This window comes from Theropithecus gelada, chromosome 5 (genome assembly GCF_003255815.1).
Source record: "Theropithecus gelada isolate Dixy chromosome 5, Tgel_1.0, whole genome shotgun sequence".
Taxonomy (NCBI): domain Eukaryota; kingdom Metazoa; phylum Chordata; class Mammalia; order Primates; family Cercopithecidae; genus Theropithecus; species Theropithecus gelada.
This window is the reverse complement of record NC_037672.1, coordinates 136,860,610-136,876,523: the sequence shown is the minus strand read 5'-3', so window position 1 is coordinate 136,876,523 and position 15,914 is coordinate 136,860,610. Positions and strand designations below refer to the sequence as shown.

General features: G+C 47.8%; 1 protein-coding gene across 2 annotated transcripts in view; it reads left to right on the top strand.

Annotated features, from left to right (window-relative positions):
* The first annotated feature begins 13,690 nt into the window (after positions 1 to 13,690).
* The window catches only part of SETD7 (SET domain containing lysine methyltransferase 7), a 64,267-nt gene continuing 62,043 nt past the window's right edge, over positions 13,691 to 15,914 (top strand). For both annotated transcript variants that reach the window (XM_025386143.1, XM_025386141.1), the window contains exon 1: positions 13,691 to 15,024. In XM_025386143.1, the coding sequence (XP_025241928.1) occupies positions 14,985 to 15,024 (40 nt within the window). In that variant the 5' untranslated portion in view covers positions 13,691 to 14,984. The remainder of the gene's footprint in view (positions 15,025 to 15,914) is intronic.

Below are 15,914 nucleotides of genomic sequence, written 5' to 3'. Positions count from 1 at the left end.
GCCACCACACTTGGCTAATTTTCGTATTTTTAGTAGAGATGGTGTTTCGCCATGTTAGTCAGGCTAGTCTTCAACTCCTGACCTTAAGTGATCCACCCACATTGGCCTTCCAAAGTGTTGGGATTACAGGTGTGAGCCACTGTGCCCAGCCACTAATTGTATGTATGTTAATCAACCTCTCTCTATTCTCCCACTCCCTGTACCCTTCCCAACCTCTAGTTACCACTATTCTACTCTCTGCTTCTGTGAGTTCAACGCTTTTAGCTCCCACATAGGAGTGAGAGCATGCGATCTTTATCCTTCTGTGGTTGCACATATATTTAAATCACACATTATATAAAACAATACCTTAAGAAATATAGCTTTTTAGGCCGGGCACGGTGGCTCACGCCTGTAATCCCAGCACTTTGGGAGAATGAGGCGGGTGGATCACCCGAGGTCAGGAGTTCCAGACCAGCCTGGCCAACATGGCAAAACTCCGTCTCTACTAAAAATACAAAAATTAGCTGGACTTGGTGACATCTGCCTGTAATATCAGCTACTCAGGAGGCTGAGGCAGGAGAATCACTTGAACCCAGGAGGTGGAGGTTGCAGTGAGCTGAGACCGTGCCATTGCACTCCAGCCTAGGTGACACAGTGAGGCACCATATCAAAAAAAAAAAAAGAAAGAAAGAAAAGAAATACAGCTTTTTAAACATTTGTATTAACCTATGAGGTACAAGTGTAATTTTGCTACATGCATAGAAGTATAGCTATCTTCAATCCCACATTTCGTGAAACAATTTTATTCAAACTCTTCACATACATCTTTGACACTAATGTCTTCATCACTCCAGCCCCTCTCAAAATCATCCCGTATAATTTTCAAGAGCATACTCTTTCCTGCCTAAGCACTTAACATTCCATATAAGATACTCTTGTTGGAAATGTTACCCCATTTTGTACTTTGTCCTCTAAATTTAGATTCATCATCTAAAACATAACTATTTACTGCTATTGCCTTTAAGTGATCTTTAGGAGTTCATTTACTTGACATAAAACACTTAATAATTATGAAGTACTCTTTGCAGGAATAATTCCTAACTTTGTCTTCAATTTCTTTGCTTCCTTCTTTACCAGTTCTACTGGGGTACTCTTGCTACAAGCTTCCAAAATTAGGGTTGATTTCAGGATAATGGCTCTTTCCCAAATAGAACACTTCCTTATTCAAAATAGGAGAAATTTCAAATTCTGGAAAAACATGAGAAATTTTAGAAGACCTCCTCTATAAGGAGATGGCCCCTGCTTTTGGGGCCTGAGTTTTAGGAGATAAAAAGCTTTTGCCTCAAAGTAGCATCACAAAGATCAGATATAGGGGAAAAATGCCTGAAATTACCTTGTGGTAAACACCAATGAAACTAAAACTGAGCCCATTATTTTTTAAGATGTAGTAACATGTTTATACTCACATAACCCAGGCAGAAGCTCTCGGAGGAACTCCGTGAGGCCCGGGAGCCACACCTGTCACATACTCCAATTTCGGCCTCATGGAAGACTTCCTATAGGTTAACTCCAGCCTCCAGAATTCACTGGGGAGAAGTGTCTGTGTCAGCCCCGCCTGCCCTCTGCATGCTGTGGATCTGCAGGAATGTTCCTCACACGGGCTCAGACCTGCCCAGGCCCAGCTGCTGTTAGACAGACTCAGCTTTCGTCCACAGCCCTGTCAGATGCTGGACTGTGGCCTGGCCATGACAACCCGGCTTCCACTCCGTTCTCGGAATCTTCCACACCCCTGACTCTTGCTGCTTCATTCTTCTTTGTTGGAAGCTGCTTTTCCCCAAGCACTAATATTCAACATAAACATTTAAATTGTGTTTCTTATTCATTTTCCCGGTTGTGTTTCCTAGAATTTAAACGCACTTCGTTTTCTACTTAGCATAGTGGGTTAAATAGGCTTTTGTGGGCTAGTCTGGGAACATTGTTTCCAATGAAAAATGCATTCTGTGTTGGAAACAAACAAAACAAAGAAACTTTGGGAACACAACCTCTTTGTAGAGTGAGGACTGCCTGTCCTGCCTCATGTATCAGAATTAAAGTCTGCAAAGGTTCTCTTTTCAAATCTGGGCAGCTTTAAAAAAAACAAAAAACAAAACCCAATCTGGGATGGAAAGGTAGGAATCCAGCCATATCTGAAAGAACATGAGAAACAGATGTTTTTGTTTGTTTGTTTGTTTTGAGACGGAGTCTCACTCCCTTGTCCAGGCTGGAGTGTAGCAGTGCGATCTTGGTTCACCACCTCCGCCTTCCGGGTTCAAGCGATTCTCCTGCCTCAGCATCCCGAGTAGCTGGGATTACAGGTGGCTGACACTACGCCAGCTAATTTTTGTATTTTTAGTAGAGACAAGGTTTCACCACGTTGGCCAGGCTGGTCTCAAGCTCCTGACCTCAGGTAATCCACCTGCCTCGGCCTCCCAAAGTGCTGGGATTACAGGCATGAGCCGCCGTGCCCACCCTTTTTTGTTTTTTTAAATCATCCTCTTTCTAATTGGGGGTAGTGGTGGAGGGTGGGGGATGTAGAAATAAAGTGAAATAATTGCCCTCTGACTCCTTAGGAAAACACCGGACCTCTGAGAAGGAGGTGATTAAACCGTTCAGTCACTTGACAAAGATAATCTAATTAATTAATGAAAGGATTTAACACCCATGTCTGGAGCATCTGCAATGTGCTAGACACTCTTCTGGATATGCCATGACAGCTCTGACATGACAAGCAAGGTCTGTGGAGAAACGGAGACTAGGTAACAGAATGAACAAGAACGTGTAAGGTGCTGACAAATGCTATGATGAAAATTAACCAAGGGAAGTATTAAACCAGAGAAGTATTCAATAGAAGTGTGGCTGGTTAGCTACCTTTGGTTGTGTGGCCAGGGAAGGCATCTTTTTTTTTTTTTGAGATGGAGTCTCGCTCTGTCGCCCAGGCTGGAGTGCAGTGGTCGGATCTCAGCTCACTACAAGCTCCGCCTCCCGGGTTTACGCCATTCTCCTGCCTCAGCCTCCCAAGTAGCTGGGACTACAGGCGCCCGCCACCTCGCCCAACTAGTTTTTTGTATTTTTTAGTAGAGACGGGGTTTCACCATGTTAGCCAGGATGGTCTCCATGTCCTGACCTCATGATCTGCCCATCTCGGCCTCCCAAAGTGCTGGGATTACAGGCGTGAGCCACCGCGCCCGGCCTGGGAAGGCATCTTTGGGGAGGTGACTTTTATGCTGAGACCAAAAACCACCTAAGAGAAGATGAGGGGAGTGGAATCTCAGGTAAGGAGGAAGGGCGAGTGCAAAGGCCCTGAGGTAGGATAGAACAAAAACAGTCTCAGCCTCCCAGAGTGCTAGGATTACAGGCGTGAGTCACCGCTCCTGGCTACACTGGAAGGCTTTAAACAGGGCAAAGCCTTATGTGATCTGACTTGAAAGGCTACTCTTCTACCTATGAAGAACAGGCAAGAGTAGAGGCAGAAGCACAAATGAATCAGATGACAGCAGGGATGCTGGTGGCCACCATGTAGTGTACACTTAACCGTGTGCCTGGAGCTCCTTAAAGCCCTTTGTCTGCATTATCCATTAATCCACACAACCTCTCTATAGAGTAATTTCTAGAATGTCCATATTACATATACAGAAAATAAAGTCTAGAAAAGTAATGTGCCTCCAACTGGTAAGAGGTTTTTTTTTTATTATTATTATAATTATAATTACAAAATTGATTAAATCAATAATAGTTATCATAAGAAACATTTTTTAAATGAGCAAAAAGAGAAATTAAATCACTCGAGATCACATCATTCTGTGATAATTACTATTAACATTTTGGTTTATTTTTACTAGATGTTGTTCTCTGCAAGTATATTATCTATTGTTCTCAAAAGCATATGATTGCTTGCTTCTACACATTAAATAATTTCTAGATTACAAATGTTTACAATTTTATTATTAATTTTAAGAACACTGCCTACAAGTTCATCTTTTTTTTTTTCTTTTAAGTAGAGATGGGATTTCACCATGCTGCCCAGGCTGGTCTCAAACTCCTGGGTTCAAGTGATCCACCCACCTCGGCCTCCCAAAGTGCTAGCATTATAGGCGTGAGCCACCACTCCTGGCCTACAAGTTCATCTTGAATGACACTATAAAAAAAACTGTGGCAGCCGGGCGCGGTGGCTCACGCCTGTAATCCCAACACTTTGGGAGGCCTAAGTGGGTGGATCACAAGGTCAGGAGTTCAAGACCAGCCTGGCCAAGATGGTGAACCCCGTCTCTACTAAAAATATACAAAAATTAGCTGGGCGTGGTGGCAGTCACTTATAATCCCAGCTACTTGGGAGGCTGAGGCAGAGAATTGCTTGAACATGGGAGGCGGAGGTTGCAGTGAGCTGAGATCACGCCACTGCACTCCAACCTGGGCGACAGAGCAAGACTCTGTCTCAAAACAAAAACAAAAACAAACTGTGGCTGGGTGTTGGGTGCAGTGGTTCACGCCTGTAATCCTAGCACTTTGGGAGGCTGAGGTGGATGGATCGCTTGGGCTCAGAATTTCAAGGCCAGCCTGGGCAACATGGCGAAAACCCATCTCTACAAAAAAAAAATTTAAAAATTAGCCAGGTGTAATGGTGCATACCTGTAGTTCCAGCTACTTGAGAGGCTGAGGTGGGAGGATCACCTGAGCCTGGGAAGTGGTAATGCCACTGCACTCCGGGTGACAGAGCAAGACCCCATCTCGAATAAATAAATACATAAATAAATAAAATGCTGAACTGTAATACACGGAATCAAATGTACCATTGGACAGTTAATTAATATATTACTTAAGAATGGAGTTAATTTAAAAAAATGCAAGATTGTGTGTCCTATAAACACATTTATAGGACAGGTGTGTGTGTGTGTGTGTATATATATATATATATATATATATTTATTTATTTATTGAAATGGAGTTTCGCTGTGTCACCCAGGCTGGAGTGCAGTGGCACGATCTCAGCTCATTCCAATCTCTGTCTCCTGGGTTCAAGTGATTCTTCTACCTCAGCCTCCCAAGTAGCTGGGACTACAGGTGCACACCACCACACCCAGCTAATTTTTGTATTTTTAGTAGATAAGGGGTTTCACCATGTTGGCCAGGCTGGTCCCGATCTTCTGACCTCGTGATCAGCCTGCCTCAGCCTCCCAAAGTGCTGGGATTACAGGCATGAGCCACTGCACCCAGCTATGCTTATATATTTTTATAAAGTGTCTGAAAGGGCATACCAGATTGTTTGTCATAGTTACTGTTGGTTGTTAGGATTTTGAGTGATTTGTACATTTTATTTTTGATATTCTATTTAATCTCTCTCCAATGAATGTTTTTCTTCTAAAATTAATAAAGTAAATGGTGATTTAAAATTATAGATTAAGACTGGGTTTTTAAAAAATTAATGAAGTTCGGCTGGGTTCGGTGGCTCACGCCTGTAATCCCAGCACTTTGGGAGGCTGAGCGGGCGGGTCACCTAAGTTCAGGAGTTCGAGACCATCCTGGCCAACATGTGAAACCCCATCTCCACTAAAAATACAAAAAAATTAGTCAGGCATGGTAGTGGGCACCTGTAATCCCAGCTTCTTGGGAGGCTGAGGCAGGAGAATTGCTTGAACCCAGGAGGCAGACGTTGCAGTGAGCTGAGACCATGCCATTGCACTCCAGCCCGGGCAACAAGCAAACTCCATCTCAAAAATAAATAAGTAAACAAAAATTAATGAAGTTCTTCAAAAAGCATTTTTCTGTCTTCCATTTCCACGGCTCAAAAGTCATCTGTCAGCTGTACCTTGCTCCTAAGATGGGCATCCTTACCCATGGCCAGCCAGCCTGCTCATGGTGGGCTTGTCTGCATTGGGCCCTCAGTGGTAGAACAGTTTTTCCTGGCAATATGCTTGCCAACCTCCTGGACACCTGTACGTCCAGTAGCATGCTAGGCACTGTGAAGGATGGCACATCTGCTGCAGAGAGAATATCTGCCCTCTACTCAGCCACCAGAACCAGAAAAACAAACTGAACGACTTGAACCCAAGAAGTATATCATCTCAAATAAGGGATGGGGGTCACTTGGGACACCTCCACAAAAGCATACCCCCCAGAGACAAGGTCAAATCTCTCCTTTGCCATGAGAGGCCAGCCATTGTGATTTTGTCATTTCCCCTACGATGCAGTTTGGATGTTGTCCCCTCCCAAATCTCATGTTGAAATGTAATCCCCCATATTGGAGGTGGGGCCTGCGGGGAGGTGGCTGGATCATGGGGATGGATTTCTCATGAATGGTTTAGCACCATCCTCTTGGTGCTGTCCTCATGATAGTGAGTGAGTTTTCAAGAGATGTGGTCGTTTAAGTGTGTAGCACCTTCCGCCTCTCTCTCTTGTTCCTGCTCTCTCCATGTGACTGCCTGCTCCCCCTTCACCTTCTGCCATGATTGTAAGTTTGCTGAGGCCTCCCCAGAAGCTGAGCAGATGCCGTCATGCTTATTGTGTAGCCTGCAGAGCCATGAGCCAATTAAATCTCTTTTCTTTCTAAATTACCTGGTCTCAGGTATTTCTTTTTTTTTTTTTTTTTTTTTGAGACGGAGTCTCGCTCTGCCGCCCAGGCTGGAGTGCAGTGGCCGGATCTCAGCTCACTGCAAGCTCCGCCTCCCGGGTTCACGCCATTCTCCCGCCTCAGCCTCCCGAGTAGCCGGGACTACAGGCGCCCGCCATCTCGCCCGGCTAGTTTTTTGTATTTTTTAGTAGAGACGGGGTTTCACCGTGTTCGCCAGGATGGTCTTGATCTCCTGACCTCGTGATCCACCCGTCTCGGCCTCCCAAAGTGCTGGGATTACAGGCTTGAGCCACCGCGCCCGGCCTCAGGTATTTCTTTACAGCAATGTGAGAACAGATTAATACACCCCATAAGTCCATCTTGTATGGCACCATAAACTTGATGTAGAGCTTCTTTAAGAACTTTCCCTTTACTCAATAATCTTCTAGAATTATTTCTCCACAACTGTCCTGCTACTCCCATTTCCTCTATCTGTGCCTTTTCATGGTTTGCACAGCTGTGGTTCCAATCCCACTCTCACTAGTTATGCGACTCCGGACAAGTTATTTGAACTCACAGTCTCGGGTTTCCTCATTTATAAATGGAGATCATATTCCGTAAGGTCATTTTCAGGATGAAATGAAAGGATGTGACTCAGTCTCCTGGGAAACAGCAGACTGTCTCTAAATGCCATCTCTTGTTGCTTCACCCCTGCCCTCTGATGCCCACCCTCTGAGGAGTCTTGTCACTCTGCATGAAGTGTGAGGTATGGCTGAAGACCCAATGGGCCTTGATTTGAGCCTCATTTGGCCACATTTCAGTTGTGGGATCCTGGGCGAGTCTTTAAACATCTCTGGTCTTGGGGATGAATTATTGTGAGGTGCAAATGAGCTCAGAGATGCCAAATTACATTCCATTCAGGATAAACCTTTCCAAATACTTGAAAGGTATATGTCAGCAATAAAAATAGCCCTTTAGATGAAAATAAGCCTATAAACAAGATGACTCTACTTGGATATAACCAATCCCACAATTCTCAATGCACATTTTCAGAAGGATCATTGTGAAATATTAAGGAAAGTTAGTTGCAGATACTCCAAATTCTATAGGATTGGCAAGAAGGGAGAGATCATTGATTTTCCCCTCTCTCTTATCTTGTCTACAACTGAGAAGGAACCTGACCTGGTTCAAATCACAACCTTTGCCACATCATCTTGGGGGAGAGCACAGAGCAGGGGACACAGATGAGGTGGAGGTGCCAAGACTTCACAGCTGAGTAATGACCAAGCTCCCTGCTCTGCTGAAGAACTCACACTGTCTCAGACTTAAGGCATTCCCCAGATGCCAGGTTGGGAAGTGATGCTTATAACTTGCAGAAGACCTATACTCAACTGGCATTTTTCTCCAAGGAGACAGTACAAGGCCTACCACAGGGCTGCTTTCTTTTTGGTCCTCTATCTTGAGCACAGGAGCATTTGAGCAGGGCTTTTTAAATTTGTCTGAAAGACATTCCAAAAGCTGGCCACAGCATCTTTTCCTAGGAATTGATCTATGGACTCAGCAAGGAGGATCAATAAGACCTTAAATGACCTGAAAGGACACGCCAGATCCAAAGAGGCTGCAAGACAGGTCTTTAGCAAATACATACAGGAAGGGATGGCTTAGCATCAAGCCCCTCCGGTTGAGGGCTGCCTGTAGATCGAGGGTTGTCATTTCAATGCCAGGTCCCAGAAACATTTTAATCAACCTGTCTTTGTTTGTGACTGCGTGAAGAGGACCACATGTATATTTTCATTTCTGGATATTGGATTCAAAGTCAGAGAGTCCCATTTGGACAATGAAGAGGACACTTTGCCTTCTATCTATGTTATAGTAGATGGTACCTGCATCCTCAAGGCGGCATTCCGTTGCCTAAGTCATCATAGCAAAGAGCCAACCTCTCCACTCCTGCACAGAATAGAAATATCTTTGAGCTGAGCGCCCAGGAAAACGTGGATGACTGTATCACAGAACAGGCCACATGGGTTTTAATATGTCTGGTCTATTTCTCAGAAATCATGGTAGCCTAAGAAGGTTGGCCCACTGTTGATGGCTCGTGAAACAGAAATGAGGTGCTTTCCCAAGAACTTGAGAACTAGGTTGCTCTCAGAAAGTTTGACTACCAAAATCTGCACACCCAATGGTTTTGGCTAGAATTCAGTGGGCATAAACCAAGAGAGTGACTCAATTTGTGACTGAAAAGTTTGAGGATTACCTCAAATTCCCATTAAAGTGACTTGGCTATAATGCCAGGAAGATAGAGAATGTCATTATGACTTAGAGAGTGTAAATCTGCCTAGTGGGCTGTACAGGATGCTGTGTGGAGAAACAGGTTTGAAGAAACTAGAGCACGGGGAAAGAAGCTTGAAGCCTCAGAAGCCACAGGGCCATCTAAGCAGGGGTGAATGGGATGGGTGGGCAACCTCATTCTTTCAGAACACTGTATCAGGAGTATTTGTCTTGTCGACCACACAACGAATGTCATTCATTCTACTCCAGATAACTAAGCAAACTTTCGGATGGAATTTGTCTTCTCAGGTGCATTTATTTACATAGAGAGACCTTTTGCCCTGACGATGTGAGTATTCTGATCTGTCCATCATCATTCAGGTATACATCTCTGTCTCTCAGTGTCTAGTTAATGTGAGTCCACTCGAGGAAGGTCAAGAGCTGACCCTTGATGAATGTTGTGACATTTGTGGTAAATAGGTTCAGCTGGAATACTCCTCTGCCCATCCTGGGTATGGTAGTGTCAAAAGAGTGTACCATGTACCTGCCCTCTGCAATGTCTGCTTTTGCAGACTACCAATTGCAGGACCCAATCATCTTAATTTTAGCCCAGTAATTTTTCAAAAACAGTTAGAGAAAATAATACCTAAGAAAACACATTTGGTTTTGTTGGTGGCTGTCTTTATTTTTCAAATTTCTGCAATCCTATTGTTTTTCTGAAGTAATTTCTAAAACAGATGCCCCTTTGAAAACTATTTCCAATGTTTCTTTTGTGTGTGTGTGTGTGTGTGTGTGTGTGTGTGTGTGTGTTTTTATTTTTTACTTTTTGAGACGGAGTCTCACTCTGTGGCCCAGGCTAGAGTGCAGTGCAGTGGTGCCATCTCGGCTCATTCCAACCTCCGCCTCCCAGGTTCAAGTGATTCTTCTTCCTCAGCCTCCCGAGTAGCTGGGACTACAGGCATGCACCACCAATTTTTGTATTTTTGTAATTTTTGTATTTTCAGTAGAGACAGGGTTTCCTCATGTTGGCCAGGCTGGTCTTGAACTCCTGACCTCAGGTAATCCACCTGCCTCTGTCTCCCAAAGCGCTGGAATTACAGGCATGAGCCACCACGCCTGGCCTCATTTTTTTTTTTTTTTTTAATCATTTCACTCAGCAGCTTCACCAGGCCCAAGCCTGACATAAAAGTTTTCATATCCCATAATGCAAAAAACCCCAAGAACTCTGTGAAGGAACGATATTGGCCCAGAATCGACCCAAACAGGGAGATCTGGGCTGCATCTTCCCTTCCCCCCACCCGCCCCAGAAAGTCTAAATTTAGTTTACTGGATACACTGCAATGACATTAACATGTTGCAAAAACAAGAATCAAGCAAAAGAGAAAGAGGAAGCTTAATGTGGCATGAGGTATTTTAATACCATGGCAACTGTAGTGTCTTCTCTATTATTTAATTCACTTCCTTAGGTCAGGTTATTCTGCCCTCTCTCTCTCCTGCACTTCCTGTTGCTGTAATCAAATCAGGTCACCCTGAATCTGTAAGTCTTCTTCCTGACTGCAGTCATGTCTATTTCCAGCAGAATGAATTTTCTCCATTTCTTTCTTTGCTCCCTGGACCTTTATTTGGTGCCCTTGATGTCCCTGCTCTTCCCAGTGCTCTACAAGCTGCAAACGCTTCCCTTTCATCCCCATCTCCTCCCCCACCGGTCTCCTCCTCACTGCTCCTCTCCCAGCCCCTCCCTCCAATTTCTGCAGTTGTCACTAACACAGTTAGCCACTTGATTAGTGACTCAGTGATTCAGAACCCAGGAACCTTGGTTCTCCTAAAACTTCCATGCTTCCCTCCCTAGAGTCAAGATAAAGGTTCTCCCCTCACCCGCCTGCCCAGATAGAGCCATTAAAGTGAGAGGACTTGAGTATTCAGTTTGTTAGAGTTGCCCTGGCTTCTTCCCGTTTCCTTTTTATGTGCCTTTTCCTGGGGCTCCTCAGGCTCTATTTACCTTTCCTCCAGAAAAGGTGACAGAGAAAGTTTGAGCTTCGAATTTATGTAGCCCAACTCCTCATTTACAAATGGGAAAACGAAGGCCCTGAGAACTGAATTGCCCAGTTGCTTGGCTAGTTCTTGGTGGAACCAAAACAAAACACTCAATCAAACTGGCTAATTTGGTGGGAAAAAATCTTGTGAAGTAGTGAGTAGTGCCAAAACGAGACTTGATGATTATTTAAAAGCTCTTTCACTAGTTCTATCCTTGTCTTCCTGCTGGTGGTGTAAGCAAGTGGTGGAAACCAGAGCCAGGCCAACAACCATAAAGTCACCAGGCCACCTGGAGAGGCCCTGATGCAACTTCCTACCGCTGAGGTGTCAGAGGCTCCTCCCTCCCAAATACATGGAGACCCAGAAGACTGCTTGGGCTCCTCCAGTCCCTGCCAGCGGGCAGGATGAAGAGTCAGTAACAGCCAACAGTAGTGAATCCCACACAAGTTCCACATTCACTAGTTGTTTCACAATTCACTTAGCATGCATAGCAGCGAATTGACAGAATTGTTTCCCCTAAATGTAGGAAGGTGCATAAAATACAAGAAGCTTGTAAAAATATATTTATTGCAAAAGTTATATCAGTCTTGTATGTAAGCACCAGCCTTCTCCAGGGAAAGACAGGGGTGGTAGAATGAATAAAATTAACTCAGTATTTTGACTGCTTGCTGCAGTGGAAGAAGGACTTATGTTTCCCAAGCTGGGTATGAAGAGAAGGAATCCAGCCTTGGAGGCAATGGAAACTAAGCCAGAGCAGCTTAGAAAAGTCACCCCTCCTCCTGATTCAAGACCAGAGACAGGGGAAAAAAAAAAAAAAAAAGTCACTCTCGATGTGAACACGAAAGCAAGTCTCACCCAGCCTAGATGTTGGATGTCCTGTGCAGTCCTGTTGCTCCCTGGTAGAGCTCGTTCTGTCTCACTGGGAGCTGCCAAGTTAGGAGCTGAGCCACACCGCTGCCGCTGCCGCTGCCACTGCTGCTGCTGCACATTGTGATGAAGAGTTTTATTGATTTTCTAGCCCATGACCACATTGGTGGGGACAGAGTACGACAGGGGAAACTGGTGGAAAGCCAATAAGAAAGAGAGTTTATGAAATCAGCTCTCAATGAAGAAAACTGTGGGAAAGAATGCGATGGAAGCAGATTTGGGGCCAGTCGATGTGGGAAAGTAGAACAACTCAAAAATGCTCTTCAGATTTGAACTGAAACAAAGCACTTTGCCAAAACACAGGAGGAGAATCCAGTCTGTGAGAAAGACTCAGCACTGTTTATATAAAACAGAATATTCCTATCTGCAAAATCATTGCTGACAATGCTTAACCCACATTCTGTACCAGGCACTGTGTTGTGTTCTAGGACCATAGATAAGAATCAGTCCGTCTAGAGAAGGAGACTTGAAATATACACAACATGATTTGTAAAGGTACAAGTGGATCTTAAGAGAGTCATAAAAACATTTTGCCCTAGCTTTGGGCCCAGAGCCAGCAGGAATGAATGGTGGGGGAAGAGGGATGGAACTGTGTCCCTGCTGCTGCCTGAGTCATGTGCAGATCTGGTGAAGGTCCTCTGGTAGTTCCTCCCCCCCCCCCCATCACTACTAACTTTGCTAGAAGGACCGTGCTCCCTTCCTGTCCCTGCCTCTTGCAGGTCCGGAGGACCTCTCTGCTTCACCCATGGGGGCCGTAGGCAGGGTTTCAGGTGTTCTCAAGGTAGTAGATAGAAAGGGCTTGACAGTTTGGGTGCTTAGGCTGGGAAAATCTCACAGCACCAAGGGGACAGTTGGACACTTGCAACATGATTCCTCCCCTCTCCTTCACTCCCACACGTACCCACCCACCACGAACCTGTGTCTTCTGTGCGTCTGGAGAGGAGATTTCTTCCAGCCTCCCAACCCTGCCTCACCCCCTTTGAGTAAGAGAATAAAGTATTTTTGCTGCTTTCTTTAGCTTTCAGCATTGTATTCACCCCTGAAAATCAACTGGAAACTGGGGAAGTATCTGGTATGTTCTAGCGCACCAGTATAATATGCAAGGGAGGAGGTGATATGTAAAAAGGTTAAATAAGAAAAAATATATAATTCAAAACCAGTGAGTGACCGAGCTCAGTAAATGATAGCTTTTAAAAAATCAGATATAAAATCCTGTTTCTGTGGTTCATGTTTGAAAATGATGTAACCTAAAGTGGCTCTTTCATCTTCCACTGCAGGTACACCTTCTCTGTTTAGCCTTGGACTCCCAGTATCTGCACTGGAGGACTTTAAGGAGGTCAAACCTAAGCCAAGAGACTTCAGAGAGGTCTAGACTAAGCTAGAGGGTGTCTTGCTTGAGCCAGAGAACCTGAGTGGTCTAGCCTAAGCCCCAAGGACCTTATGTCAATGTAGACTAACCCTCTAATCTGGAGGAATTCAGGCTGGCTGGCTGGGCTCCCAAGACACCTCTGCAGGTGAGCAGCACCAGGACTCAAAAGTCTCCTAACTTCTGGTCCAGGGCCCTCCCCTTTCTAAAATAGTCAAAGGGGCTGAAATTCCTGGAAGTGTGTGGTACTAATGTTCCTAGCATTGTTCTCTTTTTCACAGAGGAAAAACTGCCTTTAAGAAACAAGCCGGCAATACTTGACAAAAATATCTACCATTTAAGCACAGAGCCAAAAACAAGGAGTAGTCTCCCGGGCGCTGGAAGTATTTTGAAATCCCCAAAGTCTCATTCATTGTTCAGAAAGCAAAATGGAACTACTTTTTTTTTTTTGCTCCCTCCTCCCCTCTATGCAGTAGCTGTTCTTGGCAGGTGCCCAGAGTGGCACCCGGTAATTCCACGGTACATTGTGTACATTTGCATCTATTTAATCGGCTATTTACAGTCGTCCTTTACCGCCACCTGTAAGAGGCAGCGCCATAATGACACTAAGTGGCTGGGCCGGAAGCCGGGTGCCCAGTGGTTTTCTCCACTTGAGGACGCCTGAATCTGTGAAGTGGTTGGCACTTGGAGAAACAGGGAGACAGCTGGGGACATCACAAGTACAGGGCGGGAGGCGCGGGAAAGAGGCGCGCCAGACGGAGGGTCCTTCCTTCCTCGTTAGCTCCACTCGGCGGCTCCTTTTCAATTACCACAGCCTGGAGAAGGAACCTGCCGAGCCTTCGGTGCGGCTTGTTTCCTGCCTGACAGAGAGCCCGCTGCCATTTGGATTTGATGGATTTCTGAATCACCCGAGGGCCTGGCGACCCGAAGGAGGGCGGGGAGTGGGGGCGCTGGGGTGGACCCGCCATCCTGCGGAATCCGGGCCAGATAACAGCCCCCGAGCTCGGGAAATTGGCTTGCGGATGTGATGCGGGACCGCGAGGACACCTGCGCTCCCGTGCGTGTCGCACTCGTGCAGCTCCCGGTGGCGAACAGGGTGATGTGGGGGCGAGGGTGAGAGGAAGTCCAGGCGCCAGAGCGTCAGAAACGCTTCCTTAGCTTCCCTGGCACTTTGGAGGTTGTCTCGAGGGGGCACGGACAGTGCACGGCGGACTTTCAAGTTGCTCCCGGCACAACTGGAAGCCGGGAGCTCGGAGCCCCCACGGGCAGTGCAAGTGTCCGGAAGAAGCCCGCAGCGCCCGGGACCGCGTTGCGCGCTCGGGGCGCGCCAAGCCGCACCTAAGCAAGGGAGAAACGCTCACGGGCCAGAGGCGGGTTGGCTGGGACGCGGAATACGCTCGGCCCCGGAGCGCCTTTCGTTTTAAGGAGCCTTACTTCTGGAAAGGGACAGGGAACTGTCAATCAGCGAGGGAGGGAGCGCACCGGCGCTGGGTGATGTCAGCGGATCAGCTGCTCGATAACAAAGAGGGGGTATTACAGGAGAAAGTTGCAGCAGCTGCAGCGGCCAAGGCGGCACACCGGAGCCTCCGAGGCGAGGGGCAAGTGGGCGAAGGGAGGGGGGACGACGGCTGCTGCCGCAGCAGCTGAAGGCCAAGGAATTGAAAGGGCTGTAGGGGGAGGCAGTGCGAGCCAGCCCCGACTGCTCCTCCTCTTCCTCCTCCTCCTCCAAACTCGCGAGCCCCAGAGCTCGCTCAGCAGCCAGGAGCACCCGGAGGGACGGGAGGCAGCCGCGCAGCCCCGAGCTGGGCAGGGTCCCCAGCCGCCATGGATAGCGACGACGAGATGGTGGAGGAGGCGGTGGAAGGTACAAGCATTTCTCCAGGGCCCGGGGAGGAGGCGCAGAGGGCCCGGAGCGCGGAAGGAGTGGCGGGCTGCAAGCGGCGCGGCGCCGGGCCCCGCGGCCGCCACTGTCCCTTACACGGGTGGCCGGCTGCCCGGCTCGGGCGGGGGCCCGACAGCCACGGTCACGCCGCCGGGAGCGCGCACTGCGCGGCGGGGCGCAGGCCGAGAATGGGGCTCTGCCAGGCCGGGGGCGCTGGAAAGGCACGGCCGCTCCATCCCGCCCGGCCACAGCCTGCATCCACCCTCGGAGTTGCGAAACCTGCCCCGCGCTCTGGCCTTTCCTCCTTTGGGCGCGGAGGGTGGGTGCACTCCGCAGGGCAGCCGCTTGAGGCCGGCGGACTCCGCGGAGCAATCCCCTAGCCCAGTTTTGGCCACCCGGATTCCCTCCCGGCCGCCAGCCCTTTCCTTCTGCTGCCTCTGCGCCCCGCGGCGGCCGCGGCCGCGTCCGGGTAGGTCCCCCGGCGCAGCGCACGGGGCCAGACCGGGCACGTGGCAGCAGCGGCCCAGGCGGCAGCTCTTCCGAAAAGATGAAATCATTGTCGGGCGACTGACAAGGCTCCCGACCCGGGACTCGAACGCGCGCCGTCCGGGAGGCGGGCGGCCCTCCCCTCCGCTGCCCCCGAGCGAACTCAGTCAGGCCTCCCCCTCCCCCTTCCTGCTTCGCCGGGGTGCAGCCGCCACGCTGTGCAGGCGCGCCGCGAGCCCGCACCGAAATTGCTGGGTGACACTTAACTTTCTGAATTCCATGCCGTTGGCTGTGGGTGATATCACCGCCTCGGTGTCGTGTTTCTCCGCCCCTTCTCTTCTACCGCCCCTCCCCCGACTTTTCTCGCCACTTTGTTTTGCTGAGTT